The 16,741-nt window shown below is 40.2% G+C and overlaps 1 protein-coding gene across 1 annotated transcript in view; it reads left to right on the forward strand.

The window, feature by feature from the left end:
- Window positions 1-16,741, forward strand: part of Mkln1 (muskelin 1) — a 104,001-nt gene that overhangs the window by 16,500 nt on the left and 70,760 nt on the right. The window contains exon 2 of the mRNA XM_051175857.1: window positions 10,769-10,838. Coding sequence (XP_051031814.1) covers window positions 10,769-10,838 — 70 coding nt within the window. The remainder of the gene's footprint in view (window positions 1-10,768; window positions 10,839-16,741) is intronic.

The following is a 16,741-nucleotide window of genomic DNA, read 5'->3' on the forward strand; positions in this document are numbered from 1 at the left end:
TTGCCTGCTGAGTTTGTCACTTGCTGAAAGTGGAAGGTTGATGTCTCCAATTATAATAGTGCTTCTTGCAATTCTGACAGTTTCCCCCTCAAGTATTTTGACACTTTTTTGGTTTGGTGCAGTCACATTAAGGATTGTTATGTCTTCTTGAAGAATTGACATTTTCATTAATGCCCCTCTATCCCTGATGATTTCCCCTCTACTTAAGTAAGCCTGATATGGATACAACTATTTCACCTTCTTTTTAAATCATGATGTATCGTCCTCTGTTTCTTTACATTCACCCATGCTCTTCATATTTATGTGGGTTTTCTCACCCACTCCAATGCTCTCTTTTAGTTGGTTTATTTAAACCATTCACATATAAATTGATTATTGATACAGTTGGGTTCCCATCTACCATATTTGCAACTGTTTTCTATACATACATGTGCTTCCTGCATCTTTTCCTGTCTCTGATTTGAAATTAGCCTCCAGTGTGACTTTACTTTCTTGTGTATATTTTTCACATATTTTTTAGTGCTTGTGTTAATAGAGGAATATATTTTGGCTTACAGATCAAGAAGATTGACTTTCCTAACAGCTGGGACAGCATGGAAACAGGTGGCAGACAGAAAGCTGACAAATCACTTCTTGAACTGTAGGCATGAGCAGAGAGGACAGCTGAGAGTAGGCAAGGCTCCTTCCTCTCAGAGCCCCCCTCCAGTGACACACCCCTCCCTCCAGTGACACCCCCCTCCAGTGATACCCCCCCCTCCAGTGACACCCCCTCCTCCAGTGACACCCCCTCCTCCAGTGACACACCCCTCCCTCCAGTGACACCCCCCCCTCCAGTGACACCCCCTCCAGTGACACACCCCCCTCCAGTGACACACCCCCTCCAGTGACACACCCCCTCCAGTGACACCCCCCTCCAGTGACACACCGCCCTCCAGTGACACCCCCTCCAGTGACACACCCCCCTCCAGTGACACACCCCCTCCTCCAGTGACACACCCCCCCTCCAGTGACACACCCCCCTCCAGTGACACACCCCCTCCTCCAGTGACACACCCCCTCCTCCAGTGACACCCCCCCCTCCAGTGACACCCCCTCCTCCAGTGACACCCCCCCCTCCAGTGACACCCCCTCCTCCAGTGACACACCCCCTCCTCCAGTGACACCCCCCTCCAGTGACACCCCCTCCTCCAGTGACACCCCCCTCCTCCAGTGACACCCCCCCTCCAGTGACACACCCCCTCCTCCAGTGACACACCCCCCCTCCAGTGACACACCCCCCTCCAGTGACACCCCCCTCCTCCAGTGACACCCCCTCCTCCTCCAGTGACACCCCCTCCTCCTCCAGTGACACCCCCCCCTCCTCCAGTGACACACCCCCTCCTCCAGTGACACACCCCCTCCTCCAGTGACACACTCCCTCCTGTGACACACCCCCTCCTCCAGTGACACACCCCCTCCTCCAGTGACACACCCCCTCCAGTGACACACCCCCTCCTCCAGTGGCACACCCTCCAGTGACACACCTCCTCCAGCAAGGCTGCCCCTCCTAAACCTCCCACACAGTGCCGGCAACTGGGAACAAGTGTCAAAATGCCTTTTCAAACCATCAGAGTGCCTATCCTAGAGTTTGTAAAATATGTTTATGATTAATCTAACTCTAGCTTTAAATAACATTATACTGCTTCTGAGTAGTTTAGACACTGATTTTTCAGAATATATTTTATTCCTCTCTTGTATGGCTATATCAGATTGGGTGGTTTGTAATAAACAGACATTTATTGGATTATAATTCTAGAAGCTGAGTGAGCCATCCAAGCTTTAGGGGCCAACACCTGGCAAAAAGGTCTTCTGTCTAAAACATCTCATGGCAGAAGGGTAGAGAGAGGGAGGAGGGTAACAGAAGGACACTTTATCCTTTCTAAATGAACTCTGTCTTGATATGCACAATTTATAATGAAATCAATACAGCCAGGAGTCTGTTTTTAAGACTGCTCATCTCTGGAAGTTAAAATTTTTTAAATATTTTATTTATTTCTGTCAATCTCACACATGTGTGTGTTGTTCTAACCTCCCCACCCTCAGAATGCCACATGTATCCTTCCCATCTTTGTGCTCTCTCCTTTTTTAAATCCACGGAGTCCAGTGAGTGCTGACTACTAGAGCACAGACTGATGGTGCTGGCTTGATCTTGTGCATTTAATCCTGACTGCAGTGAGTTCATGAGTGCTGCAGCCCTGTCATGCCCAGAAGACTGCATTTCACAACTCTTTACTCCGTCCTTCAGCTTGGACACTCTTTCTACCCTCTTCACTGTGTTGCCGGAGCTTGGGAGAACAGGGTTGACACAGATGTCCTGTTTAGGGCTGAGTACTTAGTCACTTTTTCTGAGCACTTTGACCTAGTTAGAGTCTTTGCATTAATTGCTGCTCACTATAGAAGCAGAGTCTTTCATCAGGATTGAGAGCAGCATTCATCTATGGGCATAGACAAATACCAAAAGGCAATTTGACTACATACCCATTTAGTAGAGCCTATGGCCTTTTGACCAGGTTTACAGTGGCAGGCATGGATTCCTTTCTGTGGAGCAGGCCTTAGAGCCAACCAGAAAGTGATTGGTTACCCCCATAATCTTCATGCCACTGTTGCACTGGTGGGCACTTCCTACCTGGTAACTCAGTATTGAAACATCCAGTATACAGTATACTGTGTATTACTGTGGGTAATACCATTGATGACTTGACTCTTCTACCTGCCTGCATGGCACCTTCCAGCGTTAGGACGGTTAGCCATCTGTGAGAAAGTTTTCAGGTTAGTTCCAGTTTGATTTATGTGTGCTCTACGGTTAAAATGTATTGTGTCTTCAACAGTAGGGTATTTAGAATCTAGTTCTTGTGGGCAGTCAAGAGCAGTGGCAATAGCCTGTATTGTTTTGGTGGAGGGGCACCTATAATACCTTCTTGATGAATAACTCATAAGAAGCATCCCACTCATGGCACTAAGATTTTCATGTAATAACCCATGCCTTCCAGGGAAAGCCTTGCCCACCCTTGCAGGGAGCTTGAGTTCAAATCCCTTTACAATTTTTTTAAGGGCTTACAGTAGTGGAGAATATTTTATACATCCTTAGTTTCCGTTAACTCCATTTCTTCCTCCATCCACCACTGTGACCCTCCCCACTTAAACCTTTAACTGTGTATTTTCTCTCTACTTTCAGATCACATATCAAGATTGGTCCTCTTTCCCCTTCCCCTTTCAACACTTTAAATAGTTCCTTTACTTGCCTGTAGAGTTTTTGATGAGAACTGTAATGTAGCTCTTAACTTTGTTTCTCTGTAGATGAGTTATTGATACTTAATAAGGATCAGGAGAAACAAATAGGCCGAATAGATGTTTATTCAGGGAGAAATAACTTACAACTTGTCACAACCTAGACTCCCCTAAGAAGAAGAGGGAACACACATTGAGAAATTGCTCCCATCTGATTGGCCTATCGACATGTCTGTGTGGCATTTTCTCCATTAATGATTGATTGCCACCATGGGCAAGTGATCCTGAGTTGTATGAAAAAGCAAAGTAGCTTTACAAGCTGTGGAGAACAAGCCGGGTTGTGGATTTCCTCCATGGTTCTTGCCTCTGTCCCTGCTTGAGTTCTTGCCCTGACTTTCCTTAAAGATGAACTGTGTCATCCCTTGTCTCCCCAACCTCCATCATTTGTTTTTGTTTTTGGTTATGTTATTTATCACAGCATTAAAGAAACCTAACCAATATAGCCTAGATGTGGATTCTTTTTCTTTCCTCCTCTCCTCTCCTCTCCTCTCCTCTCCTCTCCTCTCCTCTCTTCTCTTGTCTTTTTTATGTTTGTCTCTTTTGGTTTTGTCTCGTCTCCCTGGATTGGTGGTTTAATGTCTGTTACTGGCTTCTGAAATTTCTCAGCTATTGCCTTAGATATTTTAGTTTGGGGATTTTCAAGCTCAGATTCTTTCTTTAATGTTATCCACCTATCCTATTTATTATTTGCTTATTCATTTAGATTCTTTTAAATAACTATAGTTATAGTTATTTAAACTCTTTTAAACTATAACTATAGTTATTTAAAAACATTTCTTCTATTTTTGGTTGTGAGCCTAGCCTTTGATAATTCTAAAATTCTGTCTTACTTCAGTCTGGTTCTAATGTATTTTCTATTCAAACTTTAAAAAGACTTTTTAGGACTCTTCCTCCTCTCCACTCCCCTCTTTTCCTCTCTTGTCTTCATCCCTCTCTTCCCAGTCTGATCTCCTTGTGCAGCCCAGGCTGGCCCCAAGTTTGTTTGCTTGCTACTGTGTTCAGTACTAGCATGCTTTCTAATTATGTTCATTGGTAACCTTCAGTTCAATTCCTTTTTCTGTAATAGGTGATCCGAAGGAGTTAACTAAGAATCTCTGTACACTTTCTCACTTTCTTTCCTCCTATATTTAATTTCAAGTGACCAACTTAATTTCCAGCTAATATTTGAGTGCTCAACAAGGATATAACATCCACCTTTTCCTTTCCACCCCTCATTTCCCTTTGTGTGTGTGAGAGAGAGGGAGAAGGGGAGAGAGAGAACTATGTTGCCTGCATTTACTTGTTTTGAGGCAGTCTCTATGTAGCTCTGGCTGTCCTGGAACTCATGTAGATCATGCTGGCTTAGGTTCACAGAGGCCTGCCTCTTCCTCTGAGTGCTGGGATTACAGTTCTGTGTCTCCATGCTGGAATTATGTCTACATTTTTGCAGTGCATACTTGCATTCTGTCATGTCAAATCCTCATTAGCTTTGTAATTCGTTTTAGGTTTTCAAGTCATTTCAGGATATATATATGCATAGTTTGTTCTTTAGTGGTTTTTCAGGAGAAAATATATTGTTAAATACATTTTTATATTTAAAATATAAATATAACAATGTAAAACTATGTTGTTAAATATATCTTTAAAACTAGAAAGACAATTTAACTATTTATGAAGCCCCAGGCTTATATTTCTTGTGGATCTAAAATAAAATAGTCATAAAGTCTTTTGATGTATTTTTTCTTATAAATGTCATGACATTTTTACCTTAGTTCTCAAAAGACATTAAAACAAACATCAACAATGACAAGTAGGACACGGTTTGTTCATTCCTTTATTTAGGGCTTGGGAGGCAGATGCAGGTGGATATCTGATTTCTAGGGTAACCTGGTCTACGTAGTGGATTCCAGGACCACCAGGGCTACATAGACCCTGTCTCAAACAAACAAACAAACAGCCTGTGTGGCACCTTCTTGGTATGTTTCCCTAGCATGTTGGGTATTCTTTTACCATGGATTCGAGTTTAATTTAGAAGATTTGGTTGATTTGATAAGATTCGCTTGAAGCATGACTTGAACTATTTCTTGCTTTGCTTCCTTTGCTTATGTTTGATTATTTTCATTACTTTCTACCCCCCCCCCCAACACAAACACAGGGTTTCTCAATGTAACTGTTCTGGAACTCACTCTGTAGACCAGGCTGGCTTCTAACTCACAGAGATTGGCCTGCCTCTGCCTCCCAAATGCTGGGATTAAAGATATGCACCACCACCGACTGGCATTTCTGGGATTTTTTTGAGGGAGTACTTTTGGGAAGACAAATCTGTCTGTCTGTCTGTCTGTTTGTCTATCTATCTATCTATCTATCTATCTATCTATGTATCTATCTAGTTTGGGGTTTTGTTTGCTTTTTAAAAAGGCAAAATAAATAAAATAAACAAAAAAATTTTCTTCCCCCATTTGTGACTTTCACTAACTGTTCCGATTGTCTGGCCAAACATTTCTGAGATGCTCCATTTTGACTTCTTTTTTAAAATTTATTTTTATTTTGTGTATATGGTGTTGTGTTGGTGCACTCCTTTTGTGTAGTGCGTGTGGAGCCCAGAAGAGGACTGGAGTTAGAGATGCTTATGAGCTGCTCTGTGGGTGGATATATGGGCCCAGGTCCTCTTGAGGGCAGCCTGCTCGTGACGGTTGAGCAATCCCTCCAGCCCAGGTTTGCTGCCGTTTTCTTCATTTCTTTTAGGTTATTTCAAAAATACTAAGGGACATTTTTCATCTCCACTTTGCTTGATTGCTCCAAAGTTTTTGATGCTTTTCTTCCAGTGTCTTCTGGTAGGCTCTCATCTCATTCTGTTTTTCCTGGGAGAGGAGGAAGGGAGAGGTAAGTATAGTTTTGAGCTTTGGGATTCCAGGCCTTACCTCTAAGTTACAAAGTATTTTATACTCTCGGTTTTAGGATATCATACAGCATTTCTTCCCCCTTTCTTTGTATTTGTTCTCTGAAGAGTTCCATTAGTATTTGTGATTTGAAGACTGTCACTTGGACTCTGAGTTCTCATTCTTTTTGCTTCTCGTAGGTTTTGTGTTTCCTTTTACCTGCGCGTCCCTTTTCTGGGTGTGTCCCTGTCTTTCTCAGAGTTAGAGACCATTAGAAATTCAGGGTCAGCAAGTAAATGTGGTCCAGTTCCCTTAGAAATTTCATGTGTTTATCCACATCTTGGAGCCTGTGAAGGACATTGTCTGACTTTATCTAGTTCTCAGATTATTTGCTGTTGCTAGGATTTGAACTTGTTCATTCCTTTGTGAAAAATAGACTTTTCCTTTGTTTTTATGTAGTGGCTTCTTGTAATTACTGTAATTAGCATTTTTCCACAGGTGTGTGTGTGTGTGTGTGTGTGTGTGTGTGTGTGTGTGTGTGTGTAAGTTTTAGACCGTATTTGAGAACTCATTTTGTTTAAATACTGTTTATGGATATTTCTGTCCAGCCAGCCTGCTCCCAAATAAACACACAGAGATTTGTTTTTAATTATGAAAGCTCAGCCAATAGCTTAGGCTTGTTTCTAACTAGCTCTTATAACTTAAGTTAGTCCATTTCTGTTTACCTACATGTTGCTGTATGATTCATGGCTTTTACCTGTTTTCTTGCATGTCTGTTCCCTCTTGCCCAATGGGGACTCTGCCCTTCTTTGAGAGTTTTCTGTCTGCCTCTCCTGCCTATTCCTCCTGCCTAGATAATGGCCATTTAGCTTTTATTAAACCAGTCAGAGGCATCATGACACATACTGTCAAAGACATATTCACAGTGTACAAAAGGTTATTCCACAGCAGCGTACAACGGTGTGTGATTATCTCATAGCTCTGCTTTGTTCATTTTGTCATCATTTGAATGAAAAGTGCAGGCCTTGTCCATTTCATTTACTGCTGTATGCTTGGAACCTAGTACACTGCTTTGCCCAAGGTAAGACTCACTATATATTTGTGAAATAAACAAGTCTAGCATATGGTAGACTCCTTAGTATCTTTCCATCTTAAAATTGCAGAATATTTGGAAATGAATCCAAACTTCCACAGTAACAGATATTTGATTCAGAGGAAAGCTGTAGGCTTCACTTTTGATAGTTAGAGATAATAAAAGTTGACTTAAGGTTTGGGCCTTATTTTGCTTAAGAATCAAAGTATGTTATTGTATACTGTATGTATACAGTATTTGCTTCAATTCAGTTTTATGCTATTAAAAACAGACTGTGAAGCTGGGTGGTGGTAGTGGTGGTGGCTCATGCCTTTAATCCCAGTACTCAGTGGGGGCAGAGGCAGAGGCAGTTGGAACTCTGTGAGTTTGAGGCCAGCCTGGTCCACAGAGCAAGTTCCAGGACAGGCTCCAAAGTTACACAGAGAAACCTTGTCTTGAAAACCAAACCAAACAAAATAAAACAGATTGTGATCTCCTTGTCCACAGGTATCCATTTTTCTTTTTTAAGGCATTACCTTAAAATGTTCATCAGTATGGAAGCTCTGTTATAACCCATTGATTGTGTATAACTGTTTATAAAGGAGATGCAGCATCTTTATTCTCTGATTTCTATTTTTTATTTCAAATTCCAGTTCACTGGCTTTCAGATGTGTCTAGTGTACTTCGATCAGTCACCCCCTGTCCTCACCAGATTATCCTCTTCTACTTTCTCCCCTTTTAAAATTCTAAATTCTTCATATGAGAGAAAACGTGCCTATCTTTGTGAGTATGGTTTATTTCACTCCTTGTGTTGAAAATATGTTTTAGGGGCAGAGTGGCTCATGTCTGTGATCCTAGCACTTGGAAAACTTGTAGAGAAGAATTCTTAGGAAGTCAAGCTCAATGCAGGCTACAGAGTTTTCTGTTTCAAAACCAACTGCCAACAGTCACTGTGTGTATTTTTGGGATACAGTGTATTTCAGTGTAGGTATACGAGGTATAATGCTTGGATATAGGAATTGCCATGCCTGTCAGCTCAGACATCCATCACTTTTTGGAAACATCCACAGTTGTAATGATTTTTAATATTAAATGGTGTAATCTGTAGTTATTCTACTCTGCTGTATTGGTCAGAAGGTGTTCTTCCTAAGAAACTACGTCCCTGTACCTGTTAACCATGCTCTCTCCATCCTTCTGCCTTCCTCTCTCCACAGACCTACACAGGTCCTGGCAACTTTTTTCTTTTTACTTTGAGATAAACTTGTTTCCTGTGTGCTGTTGTATAGGGTGGAGACTATGTGTGGTACCCTGAATGAAGGATGTGACAACTCTGTATATGAATGCTGTTACTTCTTACAATACTTGATTTCTTCATGTATGAACAGCATTTGCTTACTACTATATGGTGAACATTTTCCAAGATTAAAGTCAGGTTTTTGTCTATATAATGGATACTTGGTGTTGTATAACATAAATGTCATATTTTACCTAATCTCAACTGTTAAGCTTCTTACAGTTGCTGTTAAATTGAACTGTGATGAATGTGGATGATTTATGCCTTCTAGCGTGCTTTATAGGTTCAGTCCCAGGAGCTGGAGTGATTCTTTGTATGTGATCAAATGCCCTTGAGTCAGACTCCATTTTTCTATGTTCAGTTTCTAAGTATGTACTTTTAAAGAAGATAGTTTATACATAGAAAGCAGTTAGAATATTTAGACACCTTATCATCATGGCTGTAGTTTTCATCATTTTCATTTTACAGCTGTGCATGTTTGAGTTGTTTTTGATATAGAGTATGTCAGAATTGTGTCTTGTAAAGGTCTATTAATATGTATACCTACTCACAAAACAGAGTAACATTTTGAAAGCTTTAGCTAGTAATTGACGTTTTAATTCAGAAGTATATGTTCTTGATGATGTGGCCAGTTTTTAAGGACAGGTGAATCCCCAGTGTTTGGTTTGGTTAATACTGATTTTATATGTTTGGGATTTTGCCTGTTGTAATGTGATTATTTATATTTAAGTAATTTAAATATTTTTATTTACTTTTTGCACCTTGTTTCCTGTATTTATTCTTACCGATTTATTTTGAATTCTTTCTTTTATATGTATTAATGTCTTTGTAGAATATATATAAGTAGTTCTTTTCTTTATGGTGTGCATTTAAAAATTTCATCTGGGGCAGGAGAAATGGCTCAGTGGTTAAAGTGTTTCTTTTGTGGTGGACCTGGGTTCATTTCTCAGTACCCACATGGTGGCTAACAACCACCTGTAATTGCAGTTTGATTTTGACCTTCTCTTTTGTCCTCTGTAATGATCAGACACTCATGTGGCGTACATACATATATACATGCAGCCAGGCACCCAGACATATGAGGTAAAATCTTTTTTAAAAAAGTGGTTCACTCGTGTACTTGTTATAATAAGTCTGTTATTTGTGGTAGTATAAATAAACATAATTTATTCACTCATTTATTAGCCACCTTTCTCTGCCAGGTATACAGCAAGCATTCTAAAAATACACGATTTATTTTTAGAATAATTACAGACTGCAGAAAAGCTGCAAAGATAGTACAGTTTATTTCCCTTGAGCAGTTTCTCCTATTGCTAGCATTTAATATTTCTGTGGTAAATTTAACACAGCAAAGCTACAAACATTGGTCTGTTACTCTTAACTAAACTTTACATTGTATCTGGATGTCACTACTTTCCCCAGAAGTGTTTCTTACTCATCTAGGGTCCTGTCCAAGAAACAGCATTTCCCTTGGTTGCCTTGTTTCCTTTCACTTCTTGATAGTTGACAATGTCTCCGTTGTTTGTTGTTTTCTAAACGTCTCAAGATTTTTACTTTTATGTCTGTGAGTGTTTTGTTTGCATGTATGTCTGTGTCCTGCCTGTGTGTCTAGTGCCTGTGGAGACTCCCTGAGCTGTTATGGTCATGGGTGGCTGTGGGCCTCCAGCGGGTGCTGAGCACTGCTCTTCTGCATCATCACTGAGCCATTTCTCCATCCTATTTATTTTTCACTTTACAGTGTTTGGAAGAATACTAATCATGTATTTTATTCAAAGTTTCTCGGTTTGCGTTTGTGTGATGTTTTTCCTATGGCCATATTAGGGTTATTTGTAGTGATATGGACTCTGGGTACTATTTCAGACTTCCTGTTATAACCTCATGCTACGCCTTTATTTTGTTCCTGCGCATGAGTACTATCTGCATGTGCACCTTTATGCCAGAAGGAGGGCATCAGATCCCACTAGAGATGGTTGGGAGCCACCATGTGGTGCTGGGAATTGGACTGAGGACCCCTGGAGGAGCAGCCAGTGCTGCCTTCTCTCCAGCCACTCTGTATTTCTTTTTAAGGGTTATATGCTCTTCTCTTTCAAACTGCAAACATTGTATAACTTTGTGGTAGTCTCTGTGGTTTTATAATGGTGGATTACTCCTTTTTTGCCCATTGATTTTCCACTTACTATTTTAATTAATTGCTTCTTTTTCCTTTCTTTATTCCAGGAACATTTTAGTGGATAAACCAAATGATCAATCTTCCAGATGGTCATCAGAGAGCAACTATCCTCCACAGGTAAGATTATGTGTAGCATCTGAGACTGTTTAAAAGTCAAAATAGATGGCACTTGCTTAGTTGGAACCAGTTATCTAGTTAAAAACTATTGAGAGTTAGTTCATTTTGTCTTTGGGATTATGAGGTATATTGTCTTTTTGGTCTGTTAAAAATTTTTAGTTTATAGGTTAAAACAATGTGGGATTTGATGAGACACTTTTACTTCTTCCTAATGAAAACTTGCCTAGTTTTTATATATTAATAAGGATGTAAAATTAAGTTGTTTGTATTTTGTTCTTAAAAGATAAAAAACAAAAACAAAACCTTACAAGGAAGTTGTTAGACAAGAAGTGACTAGAGTGCTTGTAATCCTGATCTGAGCCAAAGTTACGTTATGCTCAAGTCATTCTGTAAGCGTTGAAGGGATATGTTAGTAAGTGGAGTTTGACTGAGGGGCCATTCGAGAAAAGTTTACGTAGTGTGTTACATCATTACCCTGGTAGTCTTTTAAAGATGACATTTCTGTGTGTGTGTGTGTGTGTGTGTGTGTGTGTGTGTGTGTGTGTGTGTGTGTGCGCGCGCGCACGCACGTGCATATGTGCAGGTGGAGATGTGAGGATGCATTATGGGGGTCAGTTCTCTTCTTCCATCACATGGGCTTTGTAAGAACTTTACCTGCTAAGCCATCTCTCTGGCTCAGTTTGTTGTGTTAAAATAGTATACTTAGAAGGTGTTATGGCCCTCAGTCATACTCTTTTTTTTTTTTTTTCTTCTTCTTCTTCTTTTTTTTTTTATTGGTAGGTAGTGCTATCATTAAAAGGGATCATTCTTTCATTATACACTTTTTAGTGTATAATGCTTATGATGTAATAGGTACATTTATAGTATCAATATCCTTGAAAGTAGGGGGGGTATACTTACTGCAGTAGAATTCATGGGAGCCTAATTTCTGTACTTCCTTTTCTTCTTATTTGTCTGTTGCTTTATCTATTTGGGTCATTTGATAATTTCATATTTTATTTCAAAATGTTGTGTGTTAAATGTTATGTTCTCAGACTGAAGACTGTATTTACTTTGACATTATTACTGAAATTATGATAATTTTTTAATTAGTTTTAAAGGTAGTATCATTTAATAGGTTTATATATTTCTTTCTCATTCATTAAAAATTATTTAGTAAGTACTCAAGAGGTACCAAGTAGTAAAACTATGTGATGTTTTCTGTGTTTTTGATGAATCAATCAAAACCCTGGTTCAGTTAGATTCCATCTATTGAGTCCTAGGATAGAAGTAACCTAAAGCTTTTGTAATTAAGTATGATTAATTTAATTTTGAAAGTAATAACATGTAGTCAGTTTGTCTTAGTTTTAATTATGACCCGAATCTGAGATTCCTTGTGGCCAGTCTCAAAGGACATGAGCAATCTAGTTTCACTTATTAGACAGAGTAGGCACAGTTTTGGTGTGTAGATAAATAGCAAGAAGTTTTGTGCTCTTAGTGGTTGTCAGCTGTAAAGCTTGTTATTGACTGCAGAAAGGACTTGATTTAAAGCTGCATGTGTGCTTAAGGTTTATGAAAGCTAGGACCCTAAAACAACTCAGTCTTAGGATAAGAACACGACAGGAGAAACCCTTGGCTCTGGACATGGTAGGAAGAGCTGCAGTGTTATTGAGCAGGACAAGATGAAGAAGTCCTATCTGTGAGGACTCATGGCAGAGTGCTGGTCTTGGTCATATTTGGCATGACCGAATCTCCAGAACCTCACGAAGTCAGAGAGTGTGGTTGGTTATAAGGGACAGTGCACGGCCAGTGCTTTAGGGAGAAGTGGCTTCCCTGGGGCTGGCTGCCTTCATGCCTAGGCCTCAGGTAGTTGCCACAAATCTACTGAAGGAAAGTGAGCCATATGCATGCAGCAAGAACCAGAAACACAGTACCTGCAAATAAAAAGTAGTAGAAACCTGCAAAAGCTGTAGCTGTGGAATTAAAAGTACTAAATAACACTGGAATTATAACAGTCAGTCATTAGATGATGAAAAGATACTTGCAAGGAATAGGAAACTGTAAGACATAGTCTGGTTGACTTGTGAAAGAAGCTTGTGAAACTTCTATAATTGACAGTCATAACCACAACTCCATTTGACCAGTCTGTCCATTAAAGATAAACTTCAGGTTACTTCTGAATCATCCATAAAGACTAAATGAAGCATGAGTGAAAGCCTGTCAGTGCTTTAGGATAGTATTTCACCCTTTTCAAATCAAATACATTTTATAGTGTTTGTTAATGCTACCATAGAAAATATGTTTATGAGAGGACTTATGAATACTGGGGTTGTTTAAAATGTAGATTCAGTTAGAGGGGTATTAATTACTTTAGATTACTTCATAAAATTTCTACTGTAATTTTATGTTCCTTTCAAAGTAGTTTTAAGGGAATGTATGATTATTGAATATTGTTATTTACTTTGGAGGCCTGAAGGTAACTGAAGTAGATTAACAAACAGCTAAATTCTTTCCCTCCTTCCTTTCCTCCCTCTCTCCTTTTCTTCTTTTTTTTCTTCTTTTTCCTTTCCTTCCTTTCCCCCTCCCTCCCCTTTTTTTAAAAAAAGAGCATTGTTTTCTCTTTGAGTACTGAGCTCTGGAGGTTGTTTACATATCTTGTACAGGAGTCCTTTTTTGGGTTTCTTTTCATCTGTGGCTTGCCAATTCATTTCCTTAGCATTGTCTTTTATTCATCTTTTAACAGCTACTGGTATGTAATGGATATAATTTTAGTGAGTTTTGATGTACACCTTTCAAAACACTGCTATATTTAAGATAGAAAATACCTGTTCTCTCCGGAAGTTTCCTTTGTACCACTTTAACCCACCCACCTCGTCTCTGTTTCTAGGCGTCCACAGATTGTGTTCTTTCGCTGTACATTGCATTTTGTAGTTTTTATAGTTCTCATTTTATCCTATTCTCACTCATTTTCTCTCCCTCCCCCTCTCTCCCCCTTCCTTCCTTCCTTCCTTCCTTCCTTCCTTCCTTCCTTCCTTCCTTCCTTTTTCTTTTTTTGAGACAGGATCTGGTGTATAGAACGAGTTGGTTTGGAATTCATTATGTAGCTCAGTTTGGTCTTCAACTTAATGCTACTGCTTCAGTCTACGGAGCGCTAGAATTACAGCCACGAACCAACGTGCCAGAATGTTACATTAATGGCACAGTAATGCGTTTTTGTTTGGCTTGAGTTAAAGTAATCACTTAAGATTAATCTTGGAAACACACCTGTGAGGTCAGAGACTGTATGATAGCTACTGGAACTGGGGTTACCTCAGCTACTTCAACCATAAATTGGCTCCACTTATCTCCATGGCTGAATTTACACACTCCTGGCTGAACCAAGACCGGCTAAGGCAAGGAAACACTGAACACGAACCAAATATTCATTCATTGCAGGAATGCCAGAAACTAATTCCCAAAGTTAAGCATCTACTTGCAGAGACTTCTGGATATCATTCCAAAGCCAGAACTAGAACCTTGATCTGGATCCAGAGTCTGGGCCAAACCAAGATTCAGATACAGAGTGTGCAGGAAGTAGATGCACAGAGGAGCTGCCAGCACAAGACAGCCTTCTGGGAACTAGGAAAGGATTGTAAGAGATGCCAGTTAGAACTCAAAAGTCAGGACAGTCTGCCCCTGGGTGGTGTCTGTTGTTGTAGTTGGTAGATTACTGTCACAAGAGGACTCAGGATAGAATTTGATACCTTGAACAGTCTTTTAACAGAGGAAAGTGACCTCATCCTTGCTGCCACCTAGTCCTTCCCAAAACTGCAGACATACCATTGGAAAATGAATGAAGGTAGCCTTAAATCAGCAGTTAAATTCCTGGTGCTTAACTTCCAGTGCAAAAACAATAGGTAACATGCCCCCCCCCCCAGTTACAATCCCAGCATAATGGCCACCACTGAGAAAAAAAAACTAGCCTAATCTGCAATGATGATCCATCTGGCAAGACATGCTTGCTGTACAGTAGTGGCACACATGTCATGGGAGTAGACCCTTAGAAAGAAAGATTCCTGTTTGGATTTAAGGCCTGCTCCACAGGTATGGCATCATTATCAGAGACAGGAACCTTTGGCTATATAGGTTATAGACCTTAGGAGGGAGTCTATTACTATTACCCTGCTAAATGGACACGGTATTAAATGGACTCCTGTTATACCTACAACAGATTAGCACATCCATCACCTCTCATCAGGGAAGATGCTTCTTGTACTTGATGGTGATAAACCCAAAGACCCACAATGGTCAAGGTACAGAGAGTAAGAGACTGAGGAATGTTCAGCCCTGAATGGGACATTTGTGTAGTTCCCCTTTTCTCAAGGCTCGGGGATCATTTGGGAAGAGGGGACAAAAAGATTGTATGAGCCAGAGGCAGTGGATGACTAAAGGGACACAGTTTTCTGGACACAGTGGGGAAGTTGCACATACAAGTTGACAGCAGTTAGAAAGCATTCAAAAGACGTATGTGGGCTCGGGCCAGACTAGTCACAACATGGAGGTGAGAGGTGGTGTGAATTCCCACCTCTAACTAAGGAGCTATTGCAGCTGACAGCTGCTGGCAGAGGGAGTCATTTTTCTACAAGGGTGTGTGGCTCCTGGTAGGTGGACCATCCTCTAGTGAAGGCCACACATCCCACCCTAGAGTTTATAGGCAGCAGAAACAGTGCTTAGGGCTTTTAAAAAGGGTACAAGTTGTGTGGTTAAGAGTGGGTCTGGGAGAATGACTATGATAAGAATGCATTGTACAAACTTCCCAAAGAACTAACAGTGAGAATCTATCCAGTAAGATGTTACAGTTTTAAATATCTAGGCATGCGCAATGAACACAGGTGAGCCCAATTTTATAAAACACTTTGCTAGGTGTAAAGACACAGCTTGACCCCAGTACAATAGTAGTACAAGGTGATTCATTACCCTACTCTGTCAACTTTTGTGTGGTGGGGGGAGTAGTTCAAGACAAGTTTTTTTGTTTTTTTTGTTTTTGTTTTTGTTTTTTTGTTTGTTTTGTGAGCGCTGGCTGTCCTGACCAGGCTTGCCTTGAACTCACAGAGATCCACCTGCCTCTGTCTCCCAAGTGCTCTCTGTAACTCTAATTTGTGTCAGGTTGACACACAGAACCAGCCAGTACACCCCAAAAGCAGCAGATAAATAGAAATGCTTAAGAACATGGAGACATGACTCGGGAGGTAAGAACACTTGCTCTGCAGACATGGAGCCCTGAGTTCAGATCTCTGCACTCACTCACAGTCCTATGTGGACATTAATTGCAGTTCTGAGGGGGCAGGGACTAGGGTTTGCTGGCTGCTAGCTATCCTCACTGAAAAAAAATTGAGCTTCAAGTTCAGGGAATAACCTTGCCTCAGAGGAATAAGGTAGAAAGTAACAAAGGAGGTCACCTGATACCTTCTCTAGTCTCTATACACTACCTCCCCATACACACAACAAATAAAAAGTTCAGATCAGAAATTAAAAAACAAAAACAGTACAAAAAAAAAAAATCACAGAAACAGAGTTGGTTCTTTGAAAAGATAAACAGGATCTTTAAACTCAGACAAAATGAACAAAACAAAAAAAAAAAAGATATCCCAAATTAATAAAATTAGAGATTTAGAGATGGGAAAGGAGTATTTTAAAAACATATGCTCACTGGTGTGATGGCATTTGCCTTTAACCCAGCATTCTTAGGGAGGCAAAGGCAGGCAGATCTCTAAGTCCAAGACCAGTTTGGTCTATCTAATGAGACCCCATCTCAAAAACAACATATGTATGTATATACATGTGTGTTCTACCAAATTGGAAAATCGAAAAAGAATGATGCATTTCTAGGTTCATGTAACCTAACAAAACACTTCTCTAACAAGCAGTGAGATTAAAGTACTAAT

This window comes from Phodopus roborovskii, unplaced genomic scaffold (assembly GCF_943737965.1).
Source record: "Phodopus roborovskii unplaced genomic scaffold, PHOROB, whole genome shotgun sequence".
Taxonomy (NCBI): Eukaryota; Metazoa; Chordata; class Mammalia; order Rodentia; family Cricetidae; genus Phodopus; species Phodopus roborovskii.